General features: G+C 39.2%; 1 protein-coding gene across 1 annotated transcript in view; it reads right to left on the reverse strand.

The window, feature by feature from the left end:
• Positions 1 to 9880: 9880 nt before the first annotated feature.
• The window catches only part of ARHGAP18 (Rho GTPase activating protein 18), a 136270-nt gene continuing 118563 nt past the window's right edge, over positions 9881 to 27587 (reverse strand). The window contains exons 13-15 of the mRNA XM_068985063.1: positions 16459 to 16583; positions 12631 to 12692; positions 9881 to 11278 (exon numbers count right to left, since the gene is read on the reverse strand). Of these exons, the coding sequence (XP_068841164.1) occupies positions 11187 to 11278; positions 12631 to 12692; positions 16459 to 16583 (279 nt within the window). The 3' untranslated portion in view covers positions 9881 to 11186. The remainder of the gene's footprint in view (positions 11279 to 12630; positions 12693 to 16458; positions 16584 to 27587) is intronic.

A 27587-nucleotide genomic window follows, 5' to 3' on the forward strand; every position in this document is an offset into this window, starting at 1 on the left:
GGAATATCTCACCATCTGTTTATGTCATCTTTGATTTCTTTCATCAGTGTAATTTTCTGTGTACAGTTCTTTAGTTTTGTTCAGTTCAGTTCAGTTCAGTCGCTCAGTCATGTCCAACTCTTTGCGACCCCATGAACTCGCAGCACACCAGGCCTCCCTGTCCATTACCAACTCCCAGAGTCCACTCAAACCCATGTCCATTGAATCGGTGATGCCATCCAACCATCTCATCCTCTGTCGTCCCCTTCTCCTCCTGCCTTCAATCTTTCCCAGCATCAGGGTCTTTTCAAATGAGTCAGCTCTTCACATCAGGTGGCCAAAGTATTGGAGTTTCAGCTTCAACATCAGTCCTTCCAATGAACGCCCAGGACTGATCTCCTTTAGGATGGACTGGCTGGATCTGCTTGCAGTCCAAAGGACTGTCAAGAGTCTTTTCCATCACTACAGTTCAAAAGCATCAATTCTTTGGCGCTTAGCTTTCTTTATAGTCCAACTCTCACATCCATACATAAACACTGAAAAAACCATAGCCTTGACTAGATGGACCTTTGTTGACAAAGCAATGTCTCTGCTTTTTAATATACTGTCAAGGTTGGCCATAACTTTCCACCCAAGGAGTAAGCGTCTTTTAATTTCATGGCTGCAGTCACCATTTGCAGTGATTTTGGAGCCCAGAAAAATAAAGTCAGCCACTGTTTCCACTGTTTCCCCATCTATTTGCCATGAAGTGATGGGACTGGATGCCATGATCTTCGTTTTCTGAATGCTGAGCTTTAAGCCAATGTTTTTACTCTCTTTCATTTAGTCTCGTTCAGTTTTCTTCAAAAATCATTCAATTATTTTTGAGTAATATTTTGGATAACAAGGATCAAGAAGCTCTTGAACTAAGTATAGAAATATAGATAATATCAGATATTAGAAAATTTTATGTGAAAACTATTTTATGATCAAGTTTTCTCTGTAAAATATGAAAGAAAAAGAAAACTTTGATAAAATGTCTTCCTTTTCCCCCTTGCCTCAACTGTCCCAACTAAATTCAGCAGCTTCCAAGTCCTGGTGGTAGTGGTTATTTATTTAAGTCATGTCTGACTCTTGTGACCCCAAAGACTGTAGCCTGCCAGGCTCCTCTGTCCATGGGATTCCCCAGGCAAGAACACTGGAGTAGGTTGCCATTTCCTTCTCCTCGGGATCTTTCTTGACCCATTGACCGAACTGGTGTCTCCTGCATTGCAGGTGGATTCTTTACTGACTGAGCCACCAGGGAAGCCAGCTTCCAAGTCCTATTTACATCCAATTTTGGTCTCAGTGTTTCCCTAGTGGCTCAGAGGTAAAGAATCTACCACCTGCAATGTGGGAAGTGCCATCCAATTCTGCCTCCCTCAAATCAGAGTCGTTTTCTGAGACTACCTCCCCTAACACCAGCTTGTATTAATGCTACCCACAAATCTAATCTCCTGTGGCAATGCATCATACCCTATGAGTAATTTTTACATCACCACAATAAAAACCATGGTACGGTAAGAGCAAGCGCTAAAATGCTTGGAAAGCAAAGAAGAAGAGTAACAAATAGTTATATTTCCTTACGAAGCTTTAAAGTAGTCCTTATCATAATAACATCTTCTTTGAATTCATAGTATGCTTTAAGGCATTATCTACTAATGTCTAATAATTTCTTAATGATGAAGGAGGTGAATTCCTTCCCTCTCAATATGAAGACAAGAATGAGGCTGAATGAAGCATGTTCGTAGAATGTGTCTCAAGATTCCTGGACAAAAGTGATACACAATCTCTCAATAGTTAATTCTTCTCTTTCTCAGTAGAGTTCTTAGAAGAATTCCTGAATACAAACAAGCAATCAAAGGCAAGAAGCACCGCAACTTCTCCCACAGAAATGAGCATTTTAAAGCCACAAGTCATGATGAAATCACTTCCCTTAAAAAAAAAAAAAAAAGTAACAAGGCTACTGTCAGGTGAAAAAGAGAACATTTTAACTGATTGTTCAGAATTGTGTCATTCTTCATAACTCTCCTTACAAAATTCCCTTCCTGGGAAATTCCTTGTTCCCTTTGGCCCTGGCTGGAGGGGATCTTGACTTAGGCAGAGATGACATGAAAACCGTCATTTTGTAAAGGAGATGCAACAGCAGACAGAACTGAGCTGCCTCAGGGTAATGAGGGGTGAACATCAAGAGGAGTAAGGACAGCAGAGTGGGACTGCCTGTTCTGAAAGCTTGCCTGAGCTCCTTTGGTTAGGAAATCAAGACTTGAAATCTTAAGGTAAAAAGCTAGCTTGTGACAAAGCCAGAGTATCTTGGCTTTAGCGGGAAAGACCATAGAAGCTTTTCTTGCAACCAACCTGGTTCTCTTACACAGTATGCAGGTATGTGTATAAAAGCCAATGGAACCTCTCAAAGACGTCTTAAGTCTTAAGGAGTTTTAAAAAATAATTACATGGAGGGAAGTGGGTTCTAGTGGTTCACATGAAACACTTTCTAGCAGGTCCAAGTTATCCCATGCAATACTTTAGGCCAGAAGTGGAGAAAAACAGAAAAATAAAATACAAGCAACAACAACAAAAGCACTCCCCCCACCCACCCCCCGCAAAAAAAAAAAAAAAAAAAACCTAAATGCCAAATCCAGATGTTAAGATATGAGACTAACTGGAATGGAAAGAAAGTTCCTATTGCTATATTTATTAACTATGAAATTTGAGAAATCACAGACTCAGAAAAGTAAAGACAATGTAGTGGGACCTCTGTCTGCTAGACCAGTGATTGCCAACTGAAGACGCCCATGACCATCCCAGAAGTGAAAAAGGAACCAAGTATGGAAAATAAATCAGATAAGCGTTTGCTCTCTTCCTGGGCCTCCTGGCCTGAGATGCAGGGAGAGAACTCTGTCCCTTATGTCAGTTTGTTTTTGAAGTTAAGCTGACCTCACTTGAAGTAAGGAAAAGATGTTCTGGAATTACTTCTGTGCTCTTTACAGTGCTCCATATGCCCTGAGGACGAGTTACTGCTACAGATTTTTTTTTTTTTGGCCACACCACACCACTTGCGAAGATCTTAGTTCCCAGACCAGAGATTGAAAGCATTGAGTCCTGTGCTTAGTTGCTCAGTCGTGTCCGACTGTTTGTGAGCCTCTGGACTGTAGCCTGCCAGGCTCCCCTCTCCATGGGGATTCTACAGGCAAGAATACTGGAGTGGGTTGCCATGCCCTCCTCCAGGGCATCTTCCCAACCCAGGAAGACCAACCACTAGGAACTCCCTAACCACTGAGAACCATCAGGGAATTCCCTCCTGCTCTCTTTTCCGTTTTCAGTTCAGAGCTCAGTCAGGTCTGACTCTTTGCGACCCCATGGACTGCAGCACGCCAGGCTTCCCTGTCCATCACCAACTCCCAGAACTTACTCAAACTCATGTCCATCGAGTCAGTGATGCCATCCAACCATCTCATCCTCTGTCATCCCCTTCTTTTCCCACCTTCAATCTTTCCCAGCATCAGGGTCTTTTCAAATGAGTCAGCTCTTCGCATCAGGTAGCCAAAGTATTGGAGTTTCAGCTTCAGCATAAGTCCTTCCAAAGAATATTCAAGACTGATTTCCTTTAGGATGGACTGGTTGGATTTCCTTGCAGTCCAAGACATTCTCAAGAGTCTTCTCCAACACCACAGTTCAAAAGCATCAATTCTTCAATGCTCAGCTTTCTTTATAGTCCAACTCTCAATCCGTACATGATTACTGGAAAAACCATCGCTTTGACTAGATGGACTTTGTTGGCAAAGGTGTCTCTGCTTTTTAATATGTTGTCTAGGTGGGTCATCACTTTTCTTCCAAGAAGCAAGTGTCTTTTAATTTCATGGCTGCAGTCATCTGCAGTGATTTTGGAGCCCCCCAAAATAAAGTCTCTGTTTCCATTGTTTTTCCATCTATTTGCCATGAAATGATAGGGCCAGAGGCCATGATCTTAGTTTTCTGAATGTTGAGCTTTAAGCCAACTTTCCCACTCTCCTCTTTCATCAAGAGGCTCTTTAGTTCTTTTTCACTTTCTGCCATAAGGGAGGTGTCATCTGCATATCAGATTATTGGTATTTCTCCTGGCAATCTTGATTCCAGCTTGTGCTTCATCCAGCCTGGCATTTCACATGATGTATTCTGCATATAAGTTAAATAAGCAGGGTGAAAATACACAGCCTTGACGTACTCCTTTCCTGATTTGGAACCAGTCTGTTGTTCCATGTCCGGTTCTAACTGTTGCTTCCTGGCCTGCAAACACATTTCTCAGGAGGCAGGTCAGGTGGTCTGGTATTCCCATTTTTTCAGAATTTTCCACAGTTTGTTGTGATCCACATAGTCAAAGGCTTTGGCATAGTCAATAAAGCAGAAGTAGATGTTTTTCTGGAACTCTCTTACTTTTTCAATGATCCAGCGGATGTTGGCAATTTGATCTCTGGTTCCTCTGCCTTTTCTAGATCCAGCTTGAACATCTGGAATTTCATGCTTCATGTACTGTTGAAGCCTGGCTTGGAGAATTTTGAGCATTACTTCACTAGTGTGTGAGATGAGTGCAATTGTGTGGTACTTTGAACATCCTTTGGCATTGCCTTTCTTTGGGATTGGAATGAAAACTGACCTTTTCCAGTCCTGTGGCCACTGCTGGCATATTGAGTGCAGCACTTTCACAGCATCATCTTTTAGGATTTGAAACAGCTCAACTGGAATCCCATCACCTCCACTAGCTTTTGCCATCTCCTATTTGACCACTTCCTATTTGTCTTGATTCATAGACATAACATTCCATGTTCCAACGCAATGTTGTTCTTTACAGCATCAGACTTTACTTCCATCACCAGTCACATTTGCCTTGGCTCAGTTTCCTCATTCTTTCTGGAGTTATTTCTCTACTGATCTCCAGTAGCATATTGGACCTACTGACCTGGGGAGTTCATCTTTCAGGGTCCTATCTTTTCGCCTTTTCATACTGTTCATGGGGTTCTCAAGGCAAGAATACTGAAGTGGTTTGCTATTCCCTTCTCTAGTGGACCACATTTTGTCACAACTCTCCACCATGACCTGTCCGTCTTGGGTGGCCCTACACAGTATGGCTTATAGTATCACTGAGTTAGACAAGGCTGTGGTCCATGTGATCAGGCAAGTCCTAATCTCTTGATAATTCAATGGTTCCTTCTTTTCAGTATTTTTCCTGGTTCCTTCTCCTTTTTCTCACCTCTAATGCTGGGTAGCTCCAAGGCTCACCTCTTGGTGAATTTTTTCTACTACATGCACACGCATTCCCTGGGGAATCTCATGCAAGTTTGTGGTTCAATCCCATTTACAAGCCAGTACCTCCAACCCAGACCTCTCTCCTGAACTCCAGCACAAATAACTGCCTACTTGACATTGCCACTTGGATGTCCAAAAGTCACCTCACATTCAATACATCCACAAAGGACTGCTGAATCCTTCCTCCCTCGAAATGCCTGACTTCACCTTCCCTATTGATGATGTTGGAAACCGCATTCTTCCTACTGCTCACATCAAAAATCTTGTGCTTATTTTTTATTGAAAATGCACTCTCTCTCATACGAGAAACCCTTTAGGCTATACCTTCACAAATATATGCAGAATCAGATCACTTCTCCTCATTTCACAGCTACTGCCCTCACCAACAGTACCCTGATTCACTCTCAAAAATGTTTTGATTTGAATGAATTACGGTCACCCTAATATAAGGCCCTCCAAGGTCTCACTTCCCAGCTTACCCCAGTGCCCCCTCCATTACTTTCAGGGGCTCTCATTACATTCCAGCCATGATGGCATCCTTGCTAATCTTTGGTGAATTAGGCACATTTCTGCCTTTGGACCTTTGTCCTGGTTATTCCCTGTCTGGAATGCTTTCTTCCAGATATCTGTGTGGCAAGTTCCTTACATCTTTTAAGTCTTTGCTCAGTTTTTAAACTTTCAGCGAGACCCCGTTTACTATTGGAATGAGCCTATTCTTCCATTAACTGTCATATTTACCCTGTTCTTCATTTTTCTGTCTCTATTGTACTTACAACCTTTCAACATACTATATAATTTTATTTATAATCACCCCTTTGATCAGCAGAGGACAGGTTCCAGGACTCTGGAAGATAGCAAAATTCATAAATGCTCAAGTATTATACATTATATACAACAGTGCAGTATTTGCCTATAACCTATGTATAGTCTCCCATATATTGAGTTATCTCTACAACACATAATACCTTTTACAATGTAAATGCTATGTAAATATCAATAGCTGCCAAAGCATGGCAAATTTTCAAGTTTTGGTTTTTGAAACTTTCTGGATTCTTTTTTCCCCAAATATTTTTGACCCACAGAACCTCTGGATTTGGAGGGCTGACTGTATTTATTAATTCATTTGTCTCCTTTCATTAGAATGGAAGCACCTCGAGAGCAGACCTCTTCTCCTCACTGTTGCACCTCAAGGGTAGACCCTGCCTGGCACATACATGTAGGTACTCAGTAAATATCTGAGTATTGTTGAATGAAGAAACAAACACGTATATACTAAAGACAGAGGTCATTATGTCTCTCTTTAGAATTTCCCGGTTCATTGTCTTCCTCTTAACTATGATCTTTCCGCTTGAAACAGACATTGACAAAACATTTAACTGTGGCTCAGAAACCACCCCGCCCCTCCACTCAACAAGAATAAAAGCAGACTAACAGACTGGACGTAAAAACCCTGGCACTAATCGCTATTTACACTTTTCACAGTGGTCCAAGAGGTCCACGCTGTTCTCACCTAACTGTCTTGCAGATACGTGGCCCTGAGTCTTAACCTCTTACCATGAACTCAGGTTCACTTTCAAAACGTCCCATAGTGGAGCTGCAAAGGAATTCCTGACCAAGAGTGCCACCTACTGATCAATAGGTGAGAAATCAGGACAATGAGGTAAAAAGTACAATCCAGTCTAACTTGAAAAGTAGGAAAAGATAGGAATGAAAAATCCCATTCAGTCAGTAAAATAAATTTCTTTTCCTAAAGAGTGCTAGCCAGGAGTTTGGTCTGAATTCTACAGCTGGAGTAAGTAAATATTGTTCAATTGTAAAGAATCATAATAACCCTCTTCAGAGAGAAGGAAACATCTCCAAAATATTAACAGGGCAACTAGTTTTCTACAAATAACAGCAAATTTTCACCAGTAACTTAAGAGTTATGATATTTGAGATGCAAAGTAAATACATCTGTTGTTTTAATTTCCCCTCACATACAAATAAAAGTTAACCTAAGGAATTTTCTGATGTGCAGTAGTTAAGAGTCTGACTTCTTATGCAGGGGGTGTGGGTTCAATCCCTGGTTGGGCAGCTAAGATCTCACATGCCTTGGGGCCAAAAAAACCAACACATAAAACCCAAGAAATATTGTAACAAATTCAAGAAAGACTTAAAAAAAAAAAAAAGAAAAGAAAACGTAATCTAACTTGAGATTTAAAATTCACTAGAAAAAAAATTACAGAAAAAGCATTTGAGATAATGCCAGAGCAGTTATATTTGAGGCTATACACTATACTTATATTTTGGAGAGGGGAGGTCTTAGTTCCCTCGCCAGGGATTGAAACTGTGACCCCTGCACTGGAAGTGCAAAATCTTAACCACTAGACCACAAGGGAAGTCCCTGAGGCTATACATTATAAAGTTTCTCCTTTTTAGAAGTGTAGACAGACATTTTCTTGGTTATTTAAATACAATATTGTTCAGTGTCAGTGAACACAGGTCATGAATTCTAAGAAGGGTTCAAAAAATAAAATGGCATTTTCATGTCTCTTTGCCAACAGCTGGTACTTCTTCATTATCAAAAGCCTCTTCTGTCTCCTGGTTTCCTGCCATGAGTAGTATCTGTGATGATGATTGGCTGACATACGCTCTAGGAAGCCATTTATTTAAATCACTTATTCACTCCTATACTGGACATGGAACAGACTGGTTCCAAATAGGAAAAGGAGTACATCAAGGCTGTATACTGTCACCCTGCTTATTTAACTTCTATGCAGAGTACATCATGAGAAACGGGAGGCTGGAAGAAGCACAAGCTGGAGTCAAGATTGCCAGGAGAAATATCAATAATCTCAGATATGCAGATGACACTACCCTTATGGCAGAAAGTGAAGAGGAACTAAAAAGCCTCTTGATGAAAGTGAAAGAGGAGAGTGAAAAAGTTGGCTTAAAGCTCAACATTCAGAAAACTAAGATCATGGCATCTTGGTCCCATCACTTCATGGGAAATAGATGGGGAAACTGTAGAAACAGTGTCAGACTTTATTTTGGGGGGCTCTTAAATCACTGCAGATGGTGATTGCAGCCATGAAATTAAAAGACACTTACTCCTTGGAAGGAAAGTTATAACCAACCTAGACAGCATATTGAAAAGCAGAGACATTACTTTGCCAATAAAGGTCCATCTAGTCAAGGCTATGGATTTTCCAGTAGTCATGTATAGATGTGAGAGTTGGACTATGAAGAAAGCTGAGTGCCGAAGAATTGATGCTTTTGAACTGTGGTGTTGGAGAAGACTCTTGAGAGTCCCTTGGACTGCAAGGAGATCCAACCACTCCATTCTGAAGGAGATCAGTCCTGGGTATTCTTTGGAAGGACTGATGCTAAAGCTGAAACTCCAATACTTTGGCCACCTCATGCGAAGAGTTGACTCATTGGAAAAGACTCTGATGCTGGGAGGGATTGGGGGCAGGAGGAGAAGGGGACGACAGAGGATGAGATGGCTGGATGGCATCACCGACTTGATGGACGTGAGTTTCAGTGAACTCCGGGAGTTGGTGATGGACAGGGAGGCCTGGCGTGCTGTAATTCATGAGGCTGCGAAGAGTCGGACACGACTGAGCGACTGAACTGAACTGAATTCACTCCTACCTTACATTCTAACCACTTGATTTTGCTTTTATATTGTCTTCATTAAACAAAAATGTTAATAAACATTTGACTGAGAAATTAATATTTGTTGTTGGTGGTGTTCAGTTGTAAGTCATATCTGACTCTTTTGCAGCCTCACGGACTACATCATACCAGGCTCCACTCCCTTGTCGTCCACTATCTCCTGGCGTTTGCTCAAATTCATGTCCACGGAGTCAGTGAATCTATCTAACTATCTCATTCTCTGCCACTCACTTTTCCTTTTGCCTTCAATCTTTCCCAGCATCAGCGTCTTTTCCAATGAATCAGCTCTTGGCATCAAGTAGCCAAAGTGTTGGAGCTTCAGCTTCCGAATCAGTCCTTCCAATCAATATTCAGGGTTGATTTCCTCCAGGACTGATTGGTTTGATCTTGCAGTCCAATGGACTCTCAAGAGTCTCCTTCAGCACCACAGCTCAAGAGCATCAATTCTTTGACACTCAGTCTTCTTATGGACCAACTCCCACATCCGTACCTGATTACTGGAAAAACCATAGCTTTGACTATAAGAATCTTTGTCAACAAAGTGATGTCTTTGCTTTTTAATACACTGTATAGGTTAACATTGTCTAAACTCAGAAAGAGTATAATACAATGTGTTTTGAAAAACCCTAAAGAATAGAAATTTCATAAGGAAAAACCTAACGAAGGAAACAAGTTTATACCTCCCATGTGTCTTCACTTTAAAAATAACACAGGAGCAGTCAATAGGAGAAATAAAAGAGTAGAAATGGCTTTTAACAAAAACAAGAATAGCCCATTCTTATACTCATGAACAGATCAGGTTAAATGTAATAAATTCCAAGAGAAGATAATTTAGAAAAATGCATTTAATTATAAAAATTTTTTTAAATAAAAAAGCAATGGCACAAATCATCACAAAGGTATTTAAATGATCATATCCACAGGCTGCTCGTAATTAAAAATTTCTGACTGTTCTCATTAGCAGCGTTTTCCCCTCCTAATTAGAGTGACATCAAGAGCTTCTGAGAATGTGCAATGTTTCCTACCCTAAAGTCCTACTGAAAAGTATCATAAACACAGTTTGTGCAACATTCATGTACATCACCTTTATTCACTACACTCTAAACTCATACAATATGGAACATTTCTCTCTCACTTCATTCCTCTTATTTACAGTATGGAGGCTCATCTCTTATTATATATAATATGGTTTGTGCATTAAAATCTCTGGGAATGGTCTTTCCACAGCATTTTAATAAATTTGCTCTGATTAAAATAAGTACACAAACAAAAGCTTGTTCATATGATGGTGTCATACTCAGAAGAACAATTCTTCCTGTGACTCATTTATGAGTAAAAAAAGAAAGATCCCTCTTTCAGCAGAATCCATTCTCAACAACGACTGGATCACACTACTGCACGTATTTGTACTGCTAATACGACAATAGGTAAAGCCAGCTATATGACTTTTTAAATTTCATTTTGGAGATTACAGCATACATGAAGTGCTCTTCCACTCTCTCATTATCCATAATCCAGTTATTCCACATGGATATATTTTATTTATTCTGAGTACGTAAGTCTTAAACAGTGCAGTAATAATTGGCAGTTTCTGACAGTTCTGTTTTCTTGATATTGGATACAGTTCCGAGCACATACGTGAGCTGAACTGAAAAAAAAAATGCAAGTCTCTTCGTGTGATACAGCAGTAAGAAGTGGGATGCCACTGTCTGAACAAATGACTCAAAGAGATGAATATTAATGTACGACAGAGACAGAAATATTGCTGAACTCAGTCTGTTTCCAGAGGTACTATCTTCACATCTTGCCATACCTGATCCTGGTACCTGTCCGGTTGAAAAACAAACCCATCTGGGGGAAGGCAGGTGTCAGGAGGAGAGAAAGGTGAAAATGCACATTATTACTGTATATATCATTTTAGAACAGAAAAAGATGGGGAAGAGAGTATATTTTCATATTAAAAAGGGATGTCGCATCTGGACACATTCCACGGAGTGGATGAAAATAGCCTACAAGCTAATTAAGCTCCTTTCTTCTCACTCCAGAGATGTTTTCTTATATGAATAATAATAATTAACATAATCTGGCAGCAGCACAAATTTAGAACTTTTTAAGGCTCAGTCTGTCACTATTCAAGAGTAGGGTTTATGTGAATAATAAGAGTCCCACCATTTATTTTATTTACACTCTTGACCCAGCAAGTATGATTAAGGGAGTCCTTATGGCTGGCTATCTTCAGCATAAATCTTCTATGATGGCTTTGACTTTATAACCCACTCAGCATTGGGGTTGAGTTGATATAAGTCCTTCATGTAAGTGTCATCATCAAGGCAACGTTCCCCTAGGAAAGAGATGTTACATCAGTTTAATTCAGTGAGTGGGGAGATAGAGAGGCAATTTTAAATTTAAGCCTCGTGGTTTAACTCTGGAGTCTTACACTTTGAAATAGTTATCATTTTTTCCCACCTCCCATAATATTATAAGGCTTGGGCCAATAATGGAAAAATTGAGTAGTCCTTCTCCAAACGCACAGGTTTCAAATGAAGTTAGGAAATTGAAAATACTGTCTGTGATGGGCTTTTAAATGGTTCCTTAAAAGTTTATTCACCTTTACTAAGTAAGAAACATGCTTAATTCCCAATATCTAATAGCATAATGCACAATCAAATATACTAATACTTGATTAACAGAGTTAACAATCCAGATTTCTAGTGGAATTGTGATTTAAATTTTTGAAGGAAACTTCATATTCTTATATTCAAGTTTCAATATTTACTAAAATTTTCTAAGTCCTAGAAAAGAATTCTACAAAACATATTTTAAGGTATTTTCAATGACTATTTTGAATTTATTTGTTGACAATTTTACTCTTACCGTTTTAAGGATCAAAAAAAGAAGGAAGGTTTACTTTAAATTTTAATAAGAAGATGAGTACAACCCATTGATAGTTATAAGTGGGAAAAAAAAATGAGACATGGTCAAAACTAATCCATTTATCCTATTTCTATTTTATAAGGTACCAATGTGTGTATGTATACATATGTGTATTAAGTAGCAGGCAATCAATAATGGCAAAATAACTTCTGCTTTCACTAAAAAATACCCAATGCTATACCATAATAAAAGTATCAACTTGGTCTTAAATAAGCCCACTCCCTTTAGTGCTATCAGCATATAAAAGGGCTTCCCTCATAGCTCAGTTGGTAAAGAACCTGCCTGCAATGCAAGAGACTTGGGTTCGATTCCTGGGTCAGGAAGATCCCCTGGAGAAGGAAATGGCAACCCACTCCAGTATTTTTGCTTGGAGAATCCCATGGAGAGAGCAGCCTGGCGGGCTACAGTCCATGGGGTCACAAGAGTCGGACACGACTGAGTGACTTTCACTACTACTACCTATCAGCATATAAAAAAGAAAGAGGCTTTGAAAAAATTCATTAACCATTTTAGAAGTTATTTCTATTTTAGAGAACTTGCCTTTGGCTCAGGGTCCACATAGGAGGAGCTCTAAAAGAGCCAGAACAGAAAGGCCAGACCATTAAAAAAAAAATCTCATCAACTATAATACTCATCAACTCTCTACAGGGTATTATATTTTACTTCAAATTTCCTTTCCTCTCCCAAAGATATAAAAAACAACCACTGGCAATGTCAAATAAGCATATGGAATAAAAGATTTAAAAAAAATATGCTTACCAATATTTCCTCCAATTTCATACAAAAAAACTTCCCCATTCTTGAGAGTCTGGGCAACTCCACTAGCAGGGACAAAACAAACTGATTAGTTGCATCATCAGACAGCTTGCAAGTAAATCACTTTAACGTGCTTGGGGAATTCTAGCTTGTATGGAAAATTCATAACTTAGACATACTGTAATTATCTACATGTTTGTATTTTCCCATCTGTTAAATGTGTGGAACAGTAATAAAAATGTCACACCTGTAAATTAAAATAAACAAATGGAATTGTACATCCAAAGGTGAAATAATAAATCAGTACCTAAATCTGTAAAGTTAAAAAGAAAAGTAACATTTTAGCTGTCCATAAAATTATTAATATGGTCATCTATTTTGCATAGGGGCCAAAAAGGTCCTCATGAAACTCTAAGAAGAAATGTTTGCACATTGCATTTATTCAATAGTATTTCTCACAGGTTTGCTGTGCTGACCACTCTAATAGTGTACAAGATGAATATAAAGAACACAGCACAGTTCATAAGCCTCCCTGTGCTAATTGTCCCAATATGGGAAGTAAATGCTCTCAAAATAGAACCAAATACTCATTATGATGACTTTACAAGTAGAATGAATCTTTAGGTTTATACTCTTCAAAGAGTAAAGTCTCCAGAACATTAGGTTTAAACAGTGGCAAAATTAAGTGCTTTACAAAAATCTCTATTATCTGGAAAACTTGCCAAAAATCAAATTCAGAGCTCTAGAAAATCTGATTTAATAAGCCTAGATCAAGCCCTAGAATCTGGTTTTTAAAAAGTCTCTGGTAGATGCTGATGCACAGAAGAGTTTGTGAACCACTGACAGAGACACTGAGGACAAACTCCCCAGAACTGACAAGAGAAAACCAGGGCTGACTTTTACCCAAACCATTAGAAAGATGTGATACAGTAGAAGCTTTCCTAACCAACCATTCAGTGGCTCCTCTAGTTACCCGGCTCCATCTACTCTGCTGTCCACAGCACCCTGACCACTCAGGGCTATGGGAGTTCTCGTGCTTTCGATCCTCCCTGTTGAGCCATATCCTGACCAAGAGACAACTCACTTTGCTTCCAAACTGGTGTATGCTTATTTTTGAAATTAAATAATTCAATAATTACATTTTCATTTTTAATACAGCATATAACCTGATAAACTATAATAAGAGTCAGTATATTTACGAAAACCAAATGGAATGTTTTGGGAGACGGAAAAAAATCTAGTCAGGTTATTGTTCTCAGATTGCTTCTCCAATATTATACTCTTATTTCACTTTAAAGAAACCTAACTAGATTTTCTGATAACATTAGCTTTCACTTAATACTAATCAACGAATCCATAATTAAAGAAAAAGCATCAGCTATTACCAAAGACTGGTGCATGAATGTATAATTTATCGCACATTTATTTTATGCCATTTGTGTGTTCTTGGCTTCAGTAGAGAAAGCAGGGGAGGGAAAGGATGGAGGGAAGTGGGGTTTCCCACTGTCCCTATATAAGTGGAAGGCAAATAAGGAGGGCAAAGACATGGAAGAAAAGATACATGTAACTATTTATTGAAAACATCACTGATCAGATGGCCCAGACGAATAATTCTATGTACTTCATGGTCATTTTCCTATTTAATTATCACATGGCTATAACATAGGTCCACTTTTACAGTGAGGAGCCGGAGACTTAAAGAGATGATAAAAACTAGCCTGACATAAAACAGGAAAATCTGGTATTTGGATCCATATTATCTGGTTCCAGCATCCCCAAGCATAAAAGAAAGGGCTGAGCACTGGGAGGAGCAAAGGCAAATGGACCAAAAAGTTCGCTAGACTTCCCTTTGGGTGGAGCAGGATGGGGAGAGGAGAGGATGCAGAAGGATTCTGCTTCAGTGAGTAGCAAGTTTGCTTAATAAAAGCACCACTAGCAGTAAATCCAAATAGACAAAGGGTAATTGTCACAAAACTGGTGCTTTCTTATAAGAATATGTCTACCATTAGCCTACCCCAACCTAACTATAAAAGTCACAGTGGGGTGTATCACACAACTTCAGAGTCACACCTTGTATTACCTACAAGTAGAGGAGTACAACTGCAGACTAAATTGAGCATCTGGGTCCTGCAAGCAAACTCTGCATAAATTAAACTATGTCTAGCCTGGAAGAGCTGCTTATATCTGCAATCTGGCCAGATCTTCAGGTACACACTTCGGGAGAGGATGGGAAGCCATTCCTGGTGGGAAGATGGCATCTACTTGGTCAGCTCAGGGAATGGAGGAAGTGGATTGATCTCCTTGAGGCAGAGAGACCTTTTAGGGAGCAAAGACATCCAAGAAACTCCAGCTGCTCCCAGAACCTAATCCTCGCCCCCCAATTCCAACTGGTCCAGGAATTAATCCCCTCAAAGTCCATCTACTCCCAGACTCTACATCAGCGGTCCCCAGATCCATGATGACCTCTTGGTCCTCGAGCCAGTAAAGAGAGGGGTTAAAGGACTTCCTATGGGGACAAACCCCAGATTTAGAATTCAGCTCCACCACCCAGGTGACATATGACCTTGAAAGTCTCAAGTTTCCTTATCAGTAAAATGGAGATAATGATAGTACTTCCCTCAGAGTGTGGTTGAGAGGGAAGTTTAAGCCCAGAATTACCAATAAGCCTCTCTTTTATTTCATCACCATCTGTTAACTACACGGGCTCATGTCTTCTTCCAATTTACAAACCGCAAGGGAAGACACTTTAAGATATTTTTTATACCCTTTTCAACATCTAGCAAAGGGCCATAGACAGAGCAGAGACATTAAATACATGCAGTTCTGTATTAAAACTGGAGAAATTCTGACAGAAAACTTGAATGAAGGAAGAGGTTAAATTCTATGGGAGATGAAATCAGTATAAGAAGCTAAACAGTTAATGCTTCTGAGGTCTCTGTCTTTAAAAAAAAAAGCTAGATTTATTTATTTCAGTAAGTGGAAATGAGAAAGGAAAGCATTAAAATATAATTTTAGCTAAAAATAAGAATTTGAACACTGAAATATCCATACCCTGTTCAAACCTTCAAAATTCAAGAAAAGATATCTCAAACATGTCTCAAAAAGTGTGTATCAGGAAGGTGTGAGGGAGGTTCAAGAGGGAGGGGACATATGTATACTTACGGCCAATTCACATTGTTTGTTGTATGGTAGAAACCAATACAACATTGTAAAGCAATTATTCTCCAGCTTAAAAGGGATGCCAATCAATGGCTTTCAAAAGACTCCTCCTGCCTCATCAGCCCCATAACAGAGGGGAAGACTTGGTGGTCTCTGCTGAGGAGGGTGTGCTTTGTCCTGTGACTTCAGAACTCCTCGGGCCAGCTGTCCCCTCTGATTTCTTTATACCTTCTGTCTTAAAATTTAAGCATTTCTTTGTATTCATTATATTTCATTGAAAAAGTTGTATCTTTTGTTTTAATCCCACTGTATCCTAATTAGTGATTTTCTTAACAGACTACACATAGTAATTAACCTCCAATCACCATATTCTGGAAAGAATACTGAGTAGTGTCATGTGCCAAGTCTACTGCAGACAGAGTGAAGGAATGCTCAGACGTCCTGCCTGCAACAGGCTCAACTTGAACACAAACTACATGCAATGAACTTGACTCATTCCAACAGTATTATTTTTAAGTCTACTTTTCTCTTCTGCTAACATTTTAAGTCCTTCACACCAGTCATCATTTAAACAAAAAAAAAAAAAAGGAAGAAAAAAAAGAGAAAAAGAGGGGAGGGAGAGAGAGCAAGTGAGTGATACCATGGAATAATTAAAACAAAACAGGCCTCTACCTTTCTTGGCTGAGAAATCTGGCAAGTACATCACTGGCTTTGAGTTCTTCAGTTAGCTGTATTGCCATGGAAACTTTCGAAAGATGGGGAGCTTGTACTCGAATCACTCCCTGAGGAACGTCAGCCTGCAAAGCAATAATGACACTGGAACAAAGCTGGCAGCAGCTGGAACGTGTAACTCTGTACAATGCATTATACGGTAAGTGTGCTTAACTACTATGCATTTTACTTCACTACATAAAAACCTTAACTACTGTATAATGTAATTTACTAAATTACATCAAACCTCAAATATCCTCTTAATGGTGATAGGGGAACTTTATAATGCCTGTGCAGTAATGCTTAATTATTTTTAAAGATGTAAAGAATGACAGCAATAACCATTACTGCCATATTAAGTGCTGATTTCTGAGTATTATCTACTGGAGGGTGCTTCTTCATGTAGCAATTTATGAAATTGAATCAGAATGAAGTTACTTTGTGGGCTATTGCAATGTATGCATTAAAAAAAAAAATCTTCCTGCACATTCACAAAACTTTCCCAAAATTTTGAACCTGAGAGTATTAAAATAAATGAAACATACTTTTCCAATACATTTGTATTGTGTCAGCTCCTCACTAGGTTGATAAGCACACACTGTGACTGCACACTTTGAACCTGAGATGACTCATTCTAAATCCTGTGCCCACAGATGTTAAGAACATTTTATGTATTTGGGAGGCTATCAAAGAAAGATTTTGAGGATTATAATATCAAAACATCAACTATGGCACTCAAAATATTATACTTAATTAAGTCCTAATGGTTCTGCTAAAATAAATACTAACATTATTTATAACCATATGTTCTTGAACAGACCTTAGACCAAACAGCATGCACAAATTATGTTTAAACATAATGCTTTAAACACTACAAATACCCTGTTTAATTCAACCAGAATTTACTAAGCATCTACTGAGTACTGCATTGTGCTACTGATGTTTAGCAAATTTATTTACTTAGCCAGTAAATAAATAAGACACAAGTCCTTTGGTGCACAATAATTTTTGTGCTCACAGCATCATTTTTTAATGTATATGGTCTTGAATTTTTTTTAACAAAGTATAAATATACCATACATGGAATTAATGTGATGCTTTTCAACATGTAACAAAAATAAGATGATTTTTAGATCAGGTTGCATAAAAACTTAGGTGTTCTCAAAAGATATAAGATTGCTTCTCAGTAACATCTGAAATGTAGTATGGGAATAACAAAGAAAAGTGATACTGCACAGGACTATCAAAGGAGCAAAGGATTGTGTATGACGACAACGGTATTGTTCCCCCAAACGAATCCCAAACACCGCTTCACCTATAGAGACAGCCTGCGCCCTCATCTGACCACTCAGTGAAGCCCTACAGGGTTGCATGCCCCTCCAAGCCACACAAAGACAAATCACATGGGGCTGCCCACTGGCCATCCAGCTGGGGATGGACTGCATTCCTAGCACCCTGGCCTGAGTCCTCTCCCTGGGGATACTGTGCTCAATCCACCCCTGATCCTACCCTGTGCCCTGACCCCTCAACTCCTGCTCAATTTCTCCCATCCAGCCTGGACCCTTGCCTTGGTTTGTTGACTTCCAGCTTCTGGGGCTTGTAGTTTAGCCTGATACCTGACCTCCACCTCACCTCTAATTTACAAGGCTAATTTGCCGTTTTCCTTGATTCTAAGACACATTTTCATCTGCAATATTTTGGAAAATGAGCAGGTTCTTACAATGACTGGGGCATTTCATGTGATACTGTTGTCATCCTTTTCCAAAGCAGTTATTCAATCAATGAAGCATCTTATAACTCAAGGATTATGCTATATGCACTTCTCCCTTGGGGTTCATCTCTAGCTTCTGTCCTGCTAGGGTGATTTTGCCTGCTGGCCTGGCCTCAACTATTTCCTCATAGGAGGTGAAAAACAATAAGCTAGGCCTGATAACTTGAATGTTGGAGTGATAATTGTAATAGCAATGGTGGAAGTACTGAGTCTATGTTCATAAAATCCAATCTACCTTGTCTACTCAGTGAAAAAAATGTTGGGATTTTGGTTTCTGTTAGTCTATTATTACCATTCTATAGGAGGGTCCTAAATAGCAGGTTAGGGTTTGCAGATCAGCATCCAGTTTACCCTGATTTAAACGTTGGGAAATTCTGCTAAAGTCATAGTGCCAACTATCCTGACAAAGAGGGTTTCTCTGGTGAAAGTCATAGTCATAGAAATTATTTCCATAATTACATCTTCTACAATCCTAGACTATCAAAAAGGGCAGGAAAACCTATACTGACATTTAAAGTGAAGTAAGATGATATGATTAAGTTTTTAAATATAGAAGGTCCTACAATAAATGAGTTATAAAATCCAAATGACCCAGAAAAATAATAAATTTGCCATAGAGAGTTCAGGAATATAGCAACCTTCCTCTGCTTCCTGCCTCTCCCCTCTATTCCTTGTGGCACATTCCATTCTTTGGATAACAAAATGACAGTCAAAATTTGCTGAAAATACCCATGCTTTCCTGTATTTATGTACATTTTCCTCCCCTTCTGAAATATTCCCTGGTATCCATCCATTTTTCAAGGCCAGGCTCACATACCTCAAACCCCATGGAACACTCCATAGATGGATTCTGACTTCACAGAATCAAAAGGAAATTCCTCTTTCCACTGAAATTCCTGCTGGATCTCTTTTATAATGGAGATCCTAATTTATGACACTTGTATTCTAGTTACATGCCACATATCTGAGTCACATCTGTAGCCATCTATCAATGTTTATTGATTAAATGAATCACTCAAAAATATTTTTCACTAGGGACTTCCCTTGTGGGGCCAGTGGTTAAAACTCTATGCTCCCAATTCAGGGCATGGGTTTGATCCCATGTCAGGGAATTAAGATCCTGCATGCACATAGTGTAGAAAAAGTCTCACTCAAAATCATATGCTAATAAAAGTAAAATTTCTCCAGAATAAAACTGTAGCAATGAGCACTTTCCTTCACAGCAAAAAATAGTCTCGGAAATATTGCCTAAAAGAAAAACTTAAGTTGCCTCTGTCTACCATATGATACTACTATTGCCCTTGCTACTGAGAAAAGACAGGCAGGGAAAGAGAACAGAGGGTGCAGGCACTTTCCCCCCGAGGCATTTCATGAACAGCTGAAGACCCCTAATAATAGGACCACGGCTACACTTCCCAAATGAGTTCAGGGATCATGCTGTGAAGAGCATGGCCAAGCTTTCTTCAAAACACAACAGTGAGATCAGGATGGTGTGAGGAGTTGTACCCGACAGACAGGACCACACCTCTCACAGGCATCCAGACTCTCTCTGATTGTTAGTTTAGAAGGAAGAGGCCCAGGTACCAGCATCTGAAGGCACTTAGTTCTCAAGTGTATGTGAAAAGTCAGGTAATTGCTATATTTTGGCTTTTGCCAGTATATGGGGGAGCAGCTTGTGTATAGGTTGCTTATAGCTATGAAATTAAACATTTCCTACACTTTCCCTGTGTGTGTATGTGTGTGGATATGTGTGTGTTCATAGGAGGGAGGAAGAGAGAGGGAATTCTCAAAGAGTGTTTACTTCCATGGTAATACATCTCATCCAAATTCTCACTACACTACAATAAAAAGATTGTAAGCCTCAATTTGAATCTATCCTACTCTTTACTGCTGGAGGAGAAATGAGCTTAACTGATACACATAATAGTTAAAGATGAAGCATTTGAAATTTGTTTCTGGAAAGTATCCCCTAGTATCTTGACAAGGATAGAAAAATGGTATTTACTAAAGATGACAAACAGTAAATGACGTCCAAGTTCTCATTTAAATAGTGTACAACAATTACTATCAAGCTCCAGAATCATGGTATATCAAATATTAATGATGTTAGTATACTAATTACACTGAGCTGCCAAGCTTTGAATACACACAACATGCCTGTTCATTGGAGAAGGAAATGGCAACCCACTCCAGTATTCTTGCCTAGAGAATCCTGTGGGCAGAGGAGCCTGGTAGGCTGCAGTCCATGGGGTCGCGAAGAGTCAGACACGACTGAGCGACTTCACTTTCACTTTTCCCTTTCATGCATTGGAGAAGGAAATGGCAACCCACTCCAGTATTCTAGCCTTGAGAATCCCAGGGACAGAGGAGCCTGGTGGGCTGCAGTCTCTGGAGTCGTACAGAGTCGGACACGACTGAAGCGACTTAGCAGCAGCCTGATCATTAAGCCAAACCGTCTGTTCTTAGCTCGAGCCATAAGAAGAACTAAACCTGTGAGCAGTAGAATCTTTGCATCCTTCCTAGTTCACATTTTGTTTGTCTTAGCAGCTGACTCTATCTCTCACTTCTTAGAATTCTTTCCATGTGCTTGTGAGCTGAAGTTTTATAATGTACAAAAAGACTGGAAAAGAGCATTATTTGACTAACATGTGATTAAAAATTCGTCACAAAGGATTTCACAACTTACAAAATGTTAGTTAATTTCTTAGGTATGCAAAGACTGTTAAAACAGAGAGAAGAATCTCATATGGTCCTCACATGTTCTACATATTGAAGTCAAGTATATTTTTAAAAACAGGATTTTATTTCTTACTATTTGATAAAATAAACAATGATTTTATCATTTTTTCCAAAAGGTGTACACAAGTACTGTGTTGCTCATATTTTTATACCCTAGAGACTAGAAATTTTATGTCAGACCCTTAGAAGAAACATTGATTTCCTTTTTTAAATTAAAAGATAATTTAAATGTAAAGCTGACATCTTTTAATACTACCCCCCACAAAAAAAAAAAAAAAAAACCTCTGTCTTCAAAGGGGCAAATTGGACATACAACTTTCTCAAAAAAAGGCCAGATGTAATATGTATTTTGGAAAATTTAACAAGGACATTTTAGCAGGGTATCTTCAACTAAAATGGCATCTTCATCACTTTAATCTGACTGGAGGTGGAGATACAAAAATCATTCTCTGTTATCTTGAACTGTCTAATTTTGATTGGGCTTTTGTAACCCAAATGCTTAAACTTTTATCTACCTTACAGACACAGAGAATTTTAAAGGTCTGAAATAAGTTCTATCATTAATAAGCACTTAATTGACAATGAAATAAATTTTGATATTTTTCACTTTTAATATGGTATTTTTTAGGCACTATAAAAAATCAGAGAACATCTGAAAGAAATAAGATTTTATGCTTGATATTGTGATTTGATTTTCCATATGGGTCCCCAAGTAGAACCAGACGCTATTTCTAGACCCAAGGCAGATGCTTGAAACAATACCTGTGACAATGCTCTGGGTCTGAGCTGTTATGTGAAACCACAGATGGGATTCTAAACAGAGTTGTGACTAGACACACAACCTCAGCCACAAATGACCCAGAGTCTACACCACACTGCTGCCAACTCCAGCATTCTTCTGAAATGGCAGAAGATGAGAGTAACAGATTCTTTTTCGTGTCCAAAACCCCAAAAATGTCACAAGATCATTTTGGAACTTTTAGCAAGTCATGTAGACTCTCTAAAAGCTCAAGTTCCTCAACTGTTAATTAAGGGTGTGACCAGCAGATCATCCTGAGTTAACACTGAAATTCAACCTTAGGGAAGAAAATGTTTGTTTCCTCTATAATGATGGCAGATGGAATGAGCAGCTTGCCTTATTTCACAGAATCTCACAGAGCCCTGCTCTGTGCTCATGCTCTCTCATAAATGCAGAGTTTCCTTTTACTTTTAGAGGTATACTTGACTGATAGAAGAATCACACAGATCTAAGTCCACAATGGACTTGAAGCCTGTGTGATTCAGCAGTTCATAACCAGATGCTCATCAAAGCTGCCCAAGATCCTTTCTAAACAGAGAGACAAAATGAGGTAATTATAGGTGAAATGATGAAAGGTTATGATTTCCCTAAAAATACTAAAAGGAAAAACGGTATGGAAGACAAGATGGAACAAGATATAAAAATGTGTTTGATGGTTGGTGATAGGTTTATGGAAGTTCACATACTATTCTATTTTTGTGTACTTTAGAAAAATCCCATAATAAAATTAAATATATATGCACACAAACACATGCACACCAAATGGGGGAAAATCATCCTGACAGTTTTCAATACAAGACACGTGTGCATGTCCTGTGCTGAGAGATTCTGATTCACAGGATCCAGGAAGTGGCCTAGTCGTGATTTGCTGCTATTTACTCTTTAAAAAAATAATCCGACAGAGGCCCCTACTGCATACTTCTGGCTAAGCACCATTAAGCTGTTCTTACTCTCATTTTATAGACGAAATTGAGACCTAGAGAGAGAGAAAGTGATTTGCCATTAATATCTCATTAATGGCAAAGCTAGGGCTATTTCAAGCCATATGACTTCTGGTGTTTGATACAATGTGTTTTTATATATATATATATATATGCATGTGTGTGTGTGTGTGTGTGTGTGTGTATGATATCAATCCTAACTCAAGTTGAAGGTAATCAGAAAATGGTTCAAGTGGCCAATAATTATGTTATTTTTCACCAAGAGTTTCCTCCTGTTGTAATTAATAGATAAGTCTCATTAGTACTTGGAAATTTACATTTGTACCAAACAATTAATATACTGCAGCCATTATAAACATTGGTCTTGCTAAATAGATTGAGTGTGTCCCTTACAATCTGGTTTAAACTATTAATCCACCTAGCCCAGCATGTCTTAATAACAGGAATACCTTGTTATATACAGTTAGCATTCAGAGGGCCTAAAAAAAATATTTCCTTGATGAATTCTCACTGGGGAAAAGTCACAACTAACCTTTCAAATGCAAAATCCAGAGGATCTCTTATCCAACTTTACTCAACCTCTCTGTAGCATTTGGTGCTATGACCAAACTCCATTACCCTACTCTTCTCCCCAGGGCAGCTACAACACAACCTTCAACTTTCTGTTATTTCCTATTACATCCTGGCCTCTTTTCCATGGCCCACTATTTAAATATTTGTATTTTTGCTTTTTTTTTCTTTTTCATTTCTTACCCCATGTACCCACTTGTGTAACAAGAATCACACTGTGGCTTCAAGTACAGTCTCTATGCTGGTCCCAAATGCATGTCTCCAGCTCTGTCCACCCCCTGAGCTTCAGGCCATATAAACAACTTTTCCATAGGCATGTCAACCCCAAATGCCAAAAATGGACTACCCCAAAGCCTGTTCCTCTTGCTGGATGTTTTATCTCGATGACAAAGTCTCCCAAGGTAAAATCAGCAAGTCATTCTAGATTCCTTCTTGTTCTACATTCCTCACATCCAATCAGTTCTACCATCTCACTGATAAGGGTCTTACAGGCTCACAGTCAACACTCTCTTCATTCCCAAAGCTGGGGCTTAGCTCAGCCCAAGCCTGTTTTTAAAGCTATATATTAAACATATGTAATAATGGCAGTAAAACATGTTCATTTTATTACTACACCTAAGCCCAGGATTGGGGAGATGGATATATATATATATATATATATATATATATATATATATATATCCTTCTCAGAATTTTTCTGTGCTCTGTGGGTAAGAGAGGCTAACAGTAAAGAGACCTGGATTTAAAGTCCTATAAGACTTGGTTTCAAATTCCAGCTCCACAACTTCCTATCCAGATAACCTTAAGTAAATTATTTACGATTGCTAAGCCTCACTTTGCTGATCTGTTAAAAAAAAAAAAAAAAGAGAGAGAGAGAGACTATTTTAAGAGTAAACTCCAACTAAACAGCAGCAGCAAACTGCAAGGAATACTAAACAAAATGTGGGTAAAATGTTTAGCAGCATACCTGACCTCTGATAAGCATTCAAAATAATGATAATTATTATCCCTTACAAATAGATCAATAAACAATTCACTGATTTGTAATTTCTTCCTTCAACACATTACTAATATCTTCCAATGTCATATACACACTTTTCCACTTTCATGGTGTTTCATTAAATAGATATGTCATAATATATTTAACTGATCACCTCTCCTTTTGGATTATTTCTAATTTTGACCCATACAAAGAAAATGGCAATGAACTTAAGCATAATTATTTGCATGATTTTGAGGATTTTGCCACAGGCTCTCCAGAGAGATTTGACCAATTTATTTATACATACTCCAATTAACAATGAACTTAGCTAGCATCTCCTACCTAACCTTCTCTCACAATATCCTTCACCTGCCAAGCATCACAACTGCTCTAAAATGCAAATACAATCATGTTACCTCCTGGGGGTGTCACAACTTTCAGCAGTTCCCCACCATATACACAATAGAAGCCTGGCTCCTCCTGGAGCCTCATTCCTGCCTTTTTTCTGTCCCTGCTCCTCCACGCACCTCACTGGCCAGGATGACTTAATTTCCCTCCAAACACCCTCAATCATCCTCACTTAGATATCCAACACACACCTTCCACTCAACAGACCCTAAATAGAAATTGTGATCTTCCCTAAGTGTCAATCCCATTCTTAAATTTCTTGGGCCAAAAACTTCTGAATCATTCTGGAGTTTTTTCTTCTTTTTACAGCTCATCACTTCAGCATCAAGAGATCCCAGTGGCAGAACTCCCTGGCAGTCAGTGGTTAGGACTCTGCGCTAAGGTCCCGCATGATGTGTGGTGTGGCAAAAAAAGAAAAAAAAAATTTAAATAAAAATCCCAATGGTCTAACTTCAAAAAATATCCAGAATTTTACCACCTCTCAACCTCCTGGTCTGTCACTCAGATTACGACACGAACCTCTTGCAAGGTCTCCCTGTTCTATCTTCACTGTCCTAGAGTCTGTTTTCAAAACAACAGACCAAGGGATTATTTTAAAATATAGATTTTCAAGCCTTTCTTCAAAAGCCTGAAATGATCGTGCTTCACCCAGGGCAAATCCAGATTCCTAACAATGGCCTACAAGGCCCTGCATAATCTGGTTCCACTGTCTCACTGACTTCATTTCATACATTGTCCCCCTTGCTGGCTCCACTCCCATCACAATCATTTCTTGCCAGTCCTCAAGTGCCTTCAGGCATTCGTGCAGTCTATTCCCTCTGCCTGGAAAGTGCTGCCTAAAATACAGACCCAGCTTAGTCCTCCTGAACATCATCCCCTGAATGCACACTACCCAGGCCACACAACTTAACACTGCAAAACACTCCCCCCTCCCGATTCCTCTTTTTCTGCCCTACTATTTTTATTATTATTTTAGGTGCATTTAACCACATACTAACATACTATGTAATTAATTATATTTTAATTTTGAAATTAAAAGCAGCGAGCAGCGAGCTTTATCTGTTTTGTTCACAGAGTGTATTTTGAGTGCCTAGAACAGTGTCTGGCACATAACAGGCACACATCCAAGAATTGTTTAACAAATAAAACATCTCAGGCAGCTTCATTCAAATGATTTGGGTGGAGAGTCAAGACACACAAACCGACATGAAAAATATGGAGTGGGCAAGAGGGGATAGTTTATGGAAACACAGATGGCCTGTGTTCCTAGTGTCTCAGATGGTAAAGACTCTGCCTGCAATGCATAAGACCCAGGTTAGGTCCCTGGGTTGGGAAGACCCCCTGGAGAAGAGAATGGCTACTCACTCCAGTATTCTTGCCTGGAGAATTCCATGGACAGAGGAGCCTGACAGGCTACAGTCCATGGGGTTGTAAAGAGTCAAACATGACTGAGTGACCAACACACACATGTTCCACTCAAGTGAATAGCTGCTACTCAGATTCAGGCGACTGCCACTCTGCAGGAAACCTGAGGATACTCCCACTTCAATATGTCCAGTTAAGATGGACGTCCAGACTTTAAGGTTAAAATGTTTTAAAATGCTGGCAACTGGTGGGACTTAGGTAGAAAATTGACTAATTAGTGACTCACCACATAACCACAGTACTTAACATTATCTTGTACTTTGTTGTTTTGCAATTGTTTCCCAATATTTTTTCTCCTTAGCAATCCCACTGCTGGGCATACACACCGAGGAAACCAGAATTGAAAGAGACACGTGTACCCCAATGTTCATCGCAGCACTGTTTATAATAGCCAGGACATGGAAGCAACCTAGATGTCCATCAGCAGATGAATGGATAAGAAAGCTGTGGTACATATATACAATGGACTATTACTCAGCCACTAAAAAGAATACATTTGAATCAGTTCTAATGAGGTGGATGAAACTGGAGCCTATTATACAGAGTGAAGTAAGCCAGAAAGAAAAACACCAATATAGTATACTAACACATATATATGGAATTGAGAAAGATGGTAATGATAACCCAGTATGCGAGATAGCAAAAGAGACACAGATGTATAGAATAGTCTTTTGGACTCTGTGGGAGAGAGAGAGGGTGGAATGATTTGGGAGAATGGCATTGAAACATGTATAATATAAGAAACGAATCGCCAGTCTAGGGTCGATGCAGGATACAGGATGCTTGGGGCTGGTGCACTGGGATGACCCAGAGAGACGGTATGCGGAGGGAGGTGGGAGGGGGGTTCAGGATTGGGAACACGTGTACACCCGTGGCGGACTCATGTTGATGTATGGCAAAGCCAATTCAGTATTGTAAAGTAAAATAAAGTAAAAAGAAAATAAAAAAATAAAATGATAGTAGCTTGAAAAAAAAAATTCTGGCAATTGATGAAATTGTTTCAACCAAAACGATAAGCTAAATGACTTCCACTGTGGGCCACGATCACCTATGGATGACCACTCTGCCTCTCTGATGTCCACTTCCTGCTTGTAGCCCAGAGTCCTCTGGTCAGGCTCCATCACACAGTTCTAGCATCTCTGAGCCCCACCCTCCTGCATCCTTCTCTTGCTATCTGTGGGAGAGCACCAGCCCCATCTCCCCCTGAAGACCTAACAGGGAGTAGGGGCTTGGCACCAAGGAGGCATTTACTAGTATTTTTTCAGAAGAATTGCTGAATTTCTCAGAAAAGAAAATCAAAACTCAAAGATTAAGTGCCAGCTAATGCATGATTTAACTGGGAGTTAAATCCAGGCTTAATCCCACACCTTAAACTGATAATATAGGTTTTAACTAGTACAGACACAATTCCCAGACCAGCTCTTATTTATTTAACCCAAAGGTGTTCCCTGGTGG

This window comes from Capricornis sumatraensis, chromosome 13 (assembly GCF_032405125.1).
Source record: "Capricornis sumatraensis isolate serow.1 chromosome 13, serow.2, whole genome shotgun sequence".
NCBI lineage: Eukaryota > Metazoa > Chordata > Mammalia > Artiodactyla > Bovidae > Capricornis > Capricornis sumatraensis.